Below are 9,860 nucleotides of genomic sequence, written 5' to 3'. Positions count from 1 at the left end.
GAGCTGAGGTCAGTGGTCGAGGAGGGGAAGGGAGTGCCGGCCTGGAAGGACCTGCAGGGAAGGTCTAGGCTCCCGTGCACATCCCGTCAGGGGCTGGTTAGTGGGCGTGGCGGAGCGGGGCCGCACCGGAGAAGGCGGGGCTGTACTCTGCGTGTGGGCGGGGCTTGGTGACCAGGGGGCGGGGCCAGCGGCGGCCCAGGCGCAGGGCGGGGCGGGGTCTCTCTGTATCCAGCCGGCGGCGGGCCAGTGGGCGGGGCCGGGCGGGGAGGGGAGGCGGGAGGGGCGCTCCCTCCGCCCCCGGATCGGAAACCAACGGGAGCGGAGTGGGCTGGAGAGTGTGCATCCCGCACCCTCCGCGGGGCTGCATCCCGGGCCAGCGCCCGTCAGCACCGCCGCCGCCACAGCAGCAGCAGCAGCAGCAGCAGCAGCAGCAGCACTCGGGGATCCGGGCCCAGCCGGGCCGCGGGAGGCGGGGGCGCCCGGGCCCTGGATGTCCCGCAGCGCGGCGGCCAGCGTGAGAAGGGCGGGCGGGCGGGTGGGGGGCGGCGCCGCTGCTGATGTGGCGGAGGGTGGGATGCACCCCGGTGAGAGAGGGTGCCGAGGCTGGAGAGTGGTCCTGGGTGGGGGTCCACGAACAGCCCCCTCCCAGTTAAAGCTTGGGAGACGGGGGTCTCGCCACAGGCCCTCCTTTTCCAAGGCCCTAAAGGTAGGGGTCCCGGACACAGAACTCCACCCCAGAAAAAATCAAGGACAGGACGACAGATTCTCGGTAAAACTCCCTAGGCACGGTTTTGGGGATAAGTCCGGGACACAGCCCCCAGATGAAGCCAAGGCCCCCTGGAGGCGATTCCAGACCAGACGCCATCCCGACTCCTCCCTGCCTGAGGGGATCTCTGAGCACAACAACCCTCTAGGCAAGGGCTTGGTGGGGTCCCTGGGCACCGATTCCCCATCAACCCAAGACCTGGGGGGATTCCAGGCAAGATCTGCCCCTCAAAGGCGTCCTGGGCTCAGCATCCCTTGCCCCCTCCCCCAATCCTCGGGCAGCGTCCTAGGAACAGCCCCTTCTCAAAACAAGGTCCCAGGGCCTGGGACTCCACCCCTTCCCCAGCCCGAATAAAATGAGGGAAATTTCAGGCACATCCCCTTTCCCCTTTCTGCTTGGTCAAGGGTCCCAGGGCTCGGGTCCTCGGGGCCACCCCCTTTGTCCCTGTGGCTGCCCAGCTGCCTGGGAGTGGCCCCACCCTCGGATAATGCGCTGGTCCCCCAGGCTCCAGTATTCGTGCTGGAAGGGGTGGGGGCGGCTTTCCAGAGACTGGCTGTAGTCTTGTCAGTCTGCAGCGTCTGAGGTGATGGCGGCTTTGTGTGTGGTACCTGGGGGGAGGGGGAAGCAAGCGATGGGGGGTGCCCTGTGACCCCCTGTTTACGTGACTGGTTATGTGAATCTGTGCTGGTGACTACGAAGAATCCTGTGTGTCTGTGTTTTGTGCCTGTGGTTGTGTCTGTGAGTGACCCCAGCATTTGTGTGGCTATGTGTATGACAGCTGCTCTAAAAGAACCCTGTACTTTTTGGCCTATGTTTGCATGTGTGCATGGTTGTGACCGTGGGTTGTGTCTGTGGTTCCATCTTTAGTGACCCCGTGTTTGTGTGCCTTGGTAACTGTAACCAGGTATGTGAAAGTGCATATGTTGAGTCTGGGGTTGGACTTGTGTGTGATTGACTGAAGATGTGGGTGGAGTTGCGATTGTGTGTAAATGGAGTTGTGTCTATGACTGTCCATGCGCCACTCTCCCAATGACTGAACGGTTGTGGTTGTGTCTGGTTTTATATTTGTGTCACACATAGGTCTGTGGCACACAATGTGACTGCCATTGTATATGAAGTCAGTCACGTTGTGTCTATGTGACTGGGTTTGTGTGATGGCACTGTGACTGGTATGTTTGTATGACTGGTCTGTGTATGTGACCAGGGTTATATAAATGACTGTATCTAGCTGTGTGTTGATACTGAGTGATTGTATGTAGTTATAGTTGCGAATGTGTGGTTTGGGTTATGTACTTGGGGTCTGAAACTCTGGCTGACCATTAATAGTGGGTTATTTCACTGTATCTGACTCAAGATATAGATGTGTCTGTCTGATGCGCTAGGCTACTGTGTGTGTTGGAGGGAGTGTAGGTGACTGGGCTTCTATATTTGTGTGACCTGCATGTTTGTGACCCTGGGTGACTATATGTACTTGTGTCTGTGTCATGGGCTGTGAGAGTATGTCTGTGTCTTTGTGACTATTTGGTGTGTGTGTGTCTGTGTGTATGCTGGACTGCTTGTGTTTGAGTGTGATTTGGTGACAGCATGACTGTCAGGAGCTGTGTCTTCTGCATAAACGCAGCTGTAAATGCTATGCCTGGGTCACTGCATTTCTGAGAATGCACCTGACTGCGTGCGTGTAGTGTGTAAAGTGGAAATTGTGTGCTGATATCTCTATGTGTGAGATATGTGCCTGCCTACATGGGGCTGTGATTGTATGTGGCCGTGTGTCTGTGTGTCCGTGTTTCTCTGTGATGCTATGATGTGGTACAGTTGGGTATGGGATATTGGGTGATGAAATTATGACTGTGATATGGCTGGGTAATATGGACACTGATGTTGTGTGACTTTGCATACATGACCAGTTCTGAAATGTGTATGGCTGTGACTCCGGACACCAGCTGGCTCGCTGTGTCTGAGTGTGGCCATCCTTGGGGACAGTTGTCTCTGAGTGGTTTTAGGCATGTCCTGAGTGTGCCAGCCTGTTTCTTTATAATGCATGGGCCATGGCCATCAGTGTCTCTGTCTGATGGGAGATGGAGGACTGTCCATATAAGTTAGTTGATACTGTGACTAAATGTGAGCCCCTATGACTGGGTATGTGTCATTGTGTGACAATGTGTGACCAAAAAGGTGTACCGGTGTGACTGATACCAGGGGTTGAATGTCCATGTGCAGCTGTGTGCCTGTAGATGATTAAACACAGGTGGCTGTGACCGGGTGTGGCTGTGTGTATGTCTGTGTGACTTGTGTGTTTGCATGAAGAGAGACTGTGTGTTTCTCTGTGATGCTGTGACCAGATGTCAACACATAGCAGTGGAGCTGGATGTGATCAGTGTTTATGACTGTGATTTCATCTGTGTGACTGGGTGTGATTCTGTGTGAGTGGGTCTGTGATGTGAGTATCTTGGGTGGCTGCCTGAGGGAACATAACTGTCATTGGGTGTGGCTGACGTATGCCACTCTGGTGGGTATGCCTGGGCTCCGCTCTTCGTATGTGGCTGAAAAAGTAGAAGTGACCAAATATCAGTATCTGGCATAACCAAGTGTTTGTGGCAGTGCCTAGGCAGGCTGGGACTCTCTCTATGCATGTAGACATATGTCTGTAGTGGAGACTGTGTATATCTGTGAACATGGCTATGTGACAAGATGTTTGTGGTGGCTGTGACTGTTTAGGTAAGTCTGTATGACCTGGTCTGTACAGTTGGGGTTGTGTCTGTGTATAACTAAATGTGCAGAGTTGTAAGCCGGTGCTAGGGACATCTGTAGGCATGAGTTGCATCATACACGTGATTGCGTATCCCTGAACACATGTCTAGAGGACAAGGCTGCTCCCCTTCTCACACCATCCCTGTGGGTACTAAGAGCCTCCTGAGCCCAGAATATCCCCTAAGAAATGCCCCCAAAACACAACCAGGTGGCTCATTTCCCTTGTAACAGTTGCTATGACAACCAGGCTATCAGCAGGAGCCTGAGATGGAGGGGGGATGGCTGATGCCCAAAAAGGGGGTAAGGGAGGGGAGTGTGCCCATTCCAAGCCAGCCGCTCACCTTTTCCTCTGTCCCTTTGGCAGGGCAGACCCAGAAGGCCTGAGCAGCATCTGCCCCCAGCCCCCTGTGGGGCCCCGGGGCCCCCTGAAACCTCCAGGACGGAGTCAGGTGAGTGAGCAGCTAAGACAGGAGCAGGACTGAGTGCGTGAGTGGGTCTGCCTCGCATGCCCAGCAGAAGTGTCTGCAATCACACAGGCCTACTCACACTTAGGAGTAGATGCCCTCACACCTCTTCCCTGCACACTCAGTGACTGATACACATACCTGGACCATGTCATACACACACTGAGACATTCAGACACACATCGACCTCCCCACACACACAAGTGCAGGATCACAAACACTCAGACACATCCCCAGACTATACCTAGACTCCCTCAGACAGGTGACTACAGGCACTAAGCAAATACCAACTCTTAGAAACACACTTTTGCACACAGTCAGCCAGACTGCATGTACAGACCCACATCTTTATAGACAACAGACACACTTTCTCAAGCAGACACTGCCTCACAGACGGTACCTGTGGACCCATTCTCTCATAACGGTTACACTTCTACATACAGAAGTCTCACAGTAATACCCAGCACTCATGGACAAGAGCCATGTTCCCGCATAGTCACATCCTCATAAATAACTGTCACGAACAACTCTTCACAGGCAACAGCCTCATGGGTGCATACTGGCACATCCTCAGAACAACACCCATGGACCCAATTCTACAACCACATGCTTGCAGACATACCTTCCCAAACAACAGCTGTAGTCTTGGACATAGACATGGTCTCTTGGGTAACTGTCATACATGTACTGTCAGAGGCAGCAGTCATCAATGACAATAGCCACACCCTCATGCAGACACACAGTTCAAAGACGCCAGCTTCTTGCTCAGTGACACATACTCACAGGCAACATTCCCTAACACACACTCACAACCACTCTCACACATAGATCCCCTTCAGCAGCAATCTTTGAGGACCTGCACTGATAGACAACAACCACACTCTTGGCCATAGATCCTCTCATGGCCAGCCTGCACAGACACATACTCTTGGAAATAGCCATTCTCAGACCCACGTCCTCCTGTACAGCCTTCAGAAATACACACACTCACAATAGTTGCATGCTCAGCTGTGGACACCCTCACAGACACCATTCAGGAACACCATCTGCATACTTGTTTGCATGCACACACACACACACACACACACACACACACAGTCCCCATCTGCTGGTGCCCTGTCCTTGGTGTGCCTTCACCCTCTTCCTGGGACTGCCACTATGGCTTGTCAGTCGGTGAAGACTGTCTTAGTCAGTGAAGACTATCTTAGTAGCTGGTCCCCTCCACCCTCATCCCTACCTCTGACAGTCCCAGCTGACATTGCCCCAGGGTCTCCTGCTTTAACTAGACACAGTTGTTAGAGGGGTGGTATCTCTGGGACACAGAGATAAGCTCTTGTTCTTCATATCCTCTGCCGTGGCTCTGGACCTCCATCCCTGGACCTTCCGAGGCCCCCACACAGAGGACCCATGCACCTCCCAACTCCTGTTCCCTCTGACCACCTCACCCCCTGACTTCATTCCCCTAAAGCCATTGACCTCATGACCCCTGGCTCCATGCCCTGTACTCCCGGGCGGGACCTTCCAATGCCTTGACTTCCCATTACTTTGGATCCTCATGGTTCTAGACTGTCACATCCCCAATCTCTAGACCCCTAAAAGCGGTGACCCCTATCCCAGACCTCCCTATCTCTTAGCTCCATGTCTTCTGACTCTTGCACTCCCCTGCCCTACATCACCCCCTTTCCCTGTCATGGCTGCTGGTCCAGGGGTCATGTTCTCTAACCCAGTGACCCCCTAAACCCGCTCCCTTGCTCCCTGAGCTCTGTGTCCATCCTCCTTGCGCCCCATGCTTCTGACCCTGTCCTTTGACCCGCTCCCTGTCCTGTGTCAGCAGACGGGGCTGGCACAATGAACAAGTTGAGGCAGAGCCTGCGGCGGCGGAAGCCAGCCTACATGCCCGAGGCGTCTCGCCCGCACCAGTGGCAGGCGGACGAGGACGCGGTGCGCAAGGGCACCTGCAGCTTCCCCGTCAGGGTGAGTGAGCGGGGCGCGGGCGGGGCGGGCGCATGCGTGTCCCAGTTGGGTGAGCGGTTCTGTCCTGGGTGAGGGAGGCAGCGCATCCAGTGACCCTACTGCCTGAGTCCTTCAGAGTTGGCAGTAAAAACCTAGCCCAGGCCGAAACCGGTTTGGCTCAGTGGATAGAGCGTCGGTCTGCGGACTGAAGGGTCCCAGGTTAGATTCCGGTCAAGGGCATGTACATTGGTTGTGGGCACATCCCCAGGGGGAGCTGTGCAGGAGGAGGCTGGTCGATGTATCTCTCTCATTGATGTTTCTAGCTCTCTATCTTTCTCCCTTCCTCTCTGTGAAAAATCAATTAAATAATAAAAAATAAACAAAAACCTAGCCCTGGCTGATGGTGTGCAGGTGTAGGTACACCAAAGGTCCCTGGTTGGATTCCCCGTAGGCTGTCTGCTAAACCCCCAGTAGGGGGCGTGTAGGAGGCAGCAGGTTGATGTTTCTCATATTGATTTTTTCTGTCTCTCTTCCTCCCTCTCTCTCTCACTAAAATCAATAAAAAAAAAAAAAAAAAACACATATTTTAAAAAACTACACACATTCTCTTGTACCAGGAAAATGTTACCTGGGGGACATCATGCCTGGGTCACCCTATTTTGTGGGAGCTCACAATTTCCAGAGGGCACTGGAGAGTCATAAAGATTTTGTGGCATTTTCACATCCTTCTGTGACTCTTTACAACCCACTCTACACATTTGTAAGGGAGACAGCAGGTTCAAGTTTAAATATCAACGTGGTCCATTCCCCTAGATGCAGACCATTGGGCCGTGGGGGGAGTGCTGGTGGGAGTGAGGAAGGGAAGGCAGCCAGTCAATGATGTGTTACTCAATTGCAGCTGTGGGCAACTGTGCTTAATGCCACGGGGGACTCTGGGAAATAGAGCCATCTACCCACCAGCGGAGGGAGCTGGAGCAGGTGTACCCCAAATCCCATCAGTTATTGCTGGGTCAGTCCTCAGGCTCACGGAGATGCTGGCACTCAGGACAAGAATGATGTTGTCAGGCCCAGGGATAGAGGCACTCTCGTTGGTGTATCTGGGATGGGAATGCGGTACCCATCTTGTAGAGTGAGGTGCAGAGTAAATGAGTTAATACACATGTTGTGCTTAGGACACTGTGTAGTGCATTGCAGCTGCTCAGGGAACACTAGCAGTTATTGATTACTCTGCTTATTGCATGTCCTGTTTCCTCCCTCCAAGTACCTGGGTCATGTGGAGGTGGAGGAGTCCAGGGGGATGCACGTGTGTGAGGATGCTGTGAAGAAGCTGAAGGCGGTGAGTGAGGGGCTGGCACAGAGAGGGGGCAAGGTCAGACCCGGAGAGGCAGCCCTCATCCGGCCCTCTGTTCTCCCCTCCCCCCCAGATGGGCCGGAAGTCCGTGAAGTCCGTCCTGTGGGTGTCCGCCGATGGGCTCCGTGTGGTGGATGACAAGACCAAGGTAGGAGGTCCTTAGGGTTAGGAGAGGGCACCAGAGGGCCCCTCTCCCCATCCTGCTCAAATGGGGCCGAGGATGCGTTCCCACCCACCTACCTCTAGGATGTCCCTCCCTCAGGGACCTTCTAGACCACATGTGTCAAACACAAGGCCCGCGGGCCAAATCCGGCCGGCCAGGCCTTGCAATGTGGCCCGCACCGCGCTGTCATCACTGCACTCCGCTGTCAGTTTATGACATTGTCAGTTTATGACTGTTCAGTAAACCATTCGGCCCGCGATTTAGGCTGGATTTTAGATTTTGGCCCCTTCTCTGATTGAGTTCGACACCCCTATTCTAGACCATGTGCTCCTGCCACACCATGGCACACCCCAGTCATAATTCAACATTGAGTCCTGTGGTTATCTGTGAGCTGGCATAGATAGTGGGTAAGAGCACAGACTGTGGAGTGGCTGCCTTAGCTCCGATCCCAGCTCACCCCCTTACCAGCTGGGTGACCCTGGGTGTGAGATGTTACCCTTCTGTGCCTCAGTTGTGTCATCTGTGAAATGGGGATAATGAAGACCCTGCCATTACCTGAGAAAGTCTGTCACATGGTTTAAAACTGTGCCTGTGTCAAATGAAAAATAATACCGATGGGTTGTTTTGTCACCAAAAAGGATTTACTAGGGAAAGAGAAAGGGTTGCAACTCAGTGCACACAGACAAAAGAAGCCACATGCACATGCTGGCCTGCATGCCAAGATGGAGGGGAATTTATAAAAGGGAAGAGGAAGTTAAGGGAAGAAGTTAGCATATAGAGTTTTACTATAAACCCTAGAGGCCCGGTGCATGAAATTTGTGCACAGGTGGGGTGCCTGGGCCTGGCTGGTGATCAGGGCCAGGCCAATTGGGGCCTGAAGGCCCTGGCAGGGTCAGGAGAGAAGGCAACAGTTGCCAGGCTGGGCGTGGAAGGAATGTACACCTAACACCGATGCCTCCCCCCTTCCTCTTTCCCTCACTGCCCACCGCCAATTCAGCAGGCAGCTGGCTGATTGGGGCACCCACCCCCAGTTCCCCATCCCAGCTTGGGGTGTGATCGCCTGATGGGGCCTGTTGTCCAGGTGGGGATGGGGGTGGGGGACAGGGAGGAACCGTGGGAGGTTGGCCAATGTGGGGGGAGCGCACTGTGGGAGCGCACTGACCACAAAGGCGCATTTCCTGTGTTGAGCATCTGCCCCCTGATGGTCAGTGCGTGTCATAGCAACCTGTCGTTCCCATTGCTTAGGCTTTTATATGTATAGATAGAGTTCTCCCATGTAGGATTCTTATGATTACATAGAATGTGAGAACTTCCATAAGCCTTAACTCCTATAAGCCCTCCCAACTAAGTACGTTTGCTTAAAGCTGCTATTGGTTTTTATCACCTGGTACAGCATAAGTGAATGTTAGCTGTTATGTGTTTGTTGTTGGTCTACGCAGCCAGAGAGGAGTGCCATGGGGCCAGGATCTGGTGTCTGTTTGCTCACTTTTGAATTCCCTGCCTCCAGCCAGAGACCACCAGAGGAGGCAGCCAGCACGCAATGAGAGTTAGTTTAATGACAGAACAGTATTGACAACCTTGCACAGGCAGCCCCTCAGCCTGAAATACTGTTCCCTGCTTTTTGCTTGTAGGAAGCGTTGCCTGACTCCACCCCCCAGATATATCCAAGTTGGGTCAGGCACCTCCTCGTAGCTCCTGCAAGCCCCTTGCCTTCCCCATCCTCTGCCTGTACCTCCCTCATTACAGCAGGGGTTCTCTCCTGGTGGTGGGTGGGGTTCTGCGATAAACTGGGAGCCCCATGCCAGTAGGGTCCACTTCAGAATGCACAGTGCCTGCTCGGTGCCTACCCCAATCAGCATGGGCTACAGAGCAGACACTAAGGGGATGTTGAGTGAATACACGGAAGACAGTTCACATTCTCCTCGGCCTCTCCGGCCACTCCCAGGACCTGCTGGTGGATCAGACCATCGAAAAGGTCTCCTTCTGTGCTCCTGACCGCAACCTGGACAAGGCTTTCTCTTACATCTGCCGGGATGGGACCACCCGCCGCTGGATCTGCCACTGTTTCCTGGCACTCAAGGACTCCGTGAGTATCGCCAGAGCCCGAAGCCTGCCGACTCCTCTCCCATCCCCGGCATTCCAGCCCCTCCGGGCCTGCCATCCACCTCTCTTCTCAGGCTGGGGTCCTGCTCCAGAAACGGGGCTGCGCTCAGAGCTCCTCACTGAGAGGATTTTGTTGACTTGAAGAGGTTAATACACTGGGTTTAGAATAATGACTGGCACATGGGAAATGGGAAAACACTGGTTACCACCCTCCTTATTATCAGTAGTTCTTCATGTTTCCCTGACTTTTCTAATTGAGGACCATATACATACATGTGCACTCCTTCTCCAGCTCCACAAGTTTTTGTTTAT

At 53.9% G+C, this 9,860-nt stretch overlaps 1 protein-coding gene across 8 annotated transcripts in view; it reads left to right on the top strand.

Annotated features, from left to right (window-relative positions):
* Positions 1-274: 274 nt before the first annotated feature.
* The window catches only part of NUMBL (NUMB like endocytic adaptor protein), a 34,388-nt gene continuing 24,802 nt past the window's right edge, over positions 275-9,860 (top strand). For 2 of the 8 annotated variants that reach the window (XM_084860936.1, XM_084860935.1), the window contains exons 1-6: positions 336-514; positions 3,879-3,963; positions 5,813-5,952; positions 7,193-7,267; positions 7,356-7,430; positions 9,391-9,531. In XM_084860936.1, the coding sequence (XP_084717062.1) occupies positions 491-514; positions 3,879-3,963; positions 5,813-5,952; positions 7,193-7,267; positions 7,356-7,430; positions 9,391-9,531 (540 nt within the window). In that variant the 5' untranslated portion in view covers positions 336-490. Of the gene's footprint in view, positions 515-784; positions 915-3,878; positions 3,964-5,809; positions 5,953-7,192; positions 7,268-7,355; positions 7,431-9,390; positions 9,532-9,860 lie in introns of those variants that run through there. The other 6 variants (XM_084860932.1, XM_084860933.1, XM_084860939.1 and 3 more) reach the window with 5 other exon arrangements.

This window comes from Pipistrellus hanaki (genome assembly GCF_964339955.1).
Source record: "Pipistrellus hanaki genome assembly, chromosome: 15".
In the NCBI taxonomy this organism is placed as follows: domain Eukaryota; kingdom Metazoa; phylum Chordata; class Mammalia; order Chiroptera; family Vespertilionidae; genus Pipistrellus; species Pipistrellus hanaki.
The sequence above is the reverse complement of the archived record's forward strand: the minus strand, read 5'-3'. Positions and strand labels throughout refer to the sequence as shown.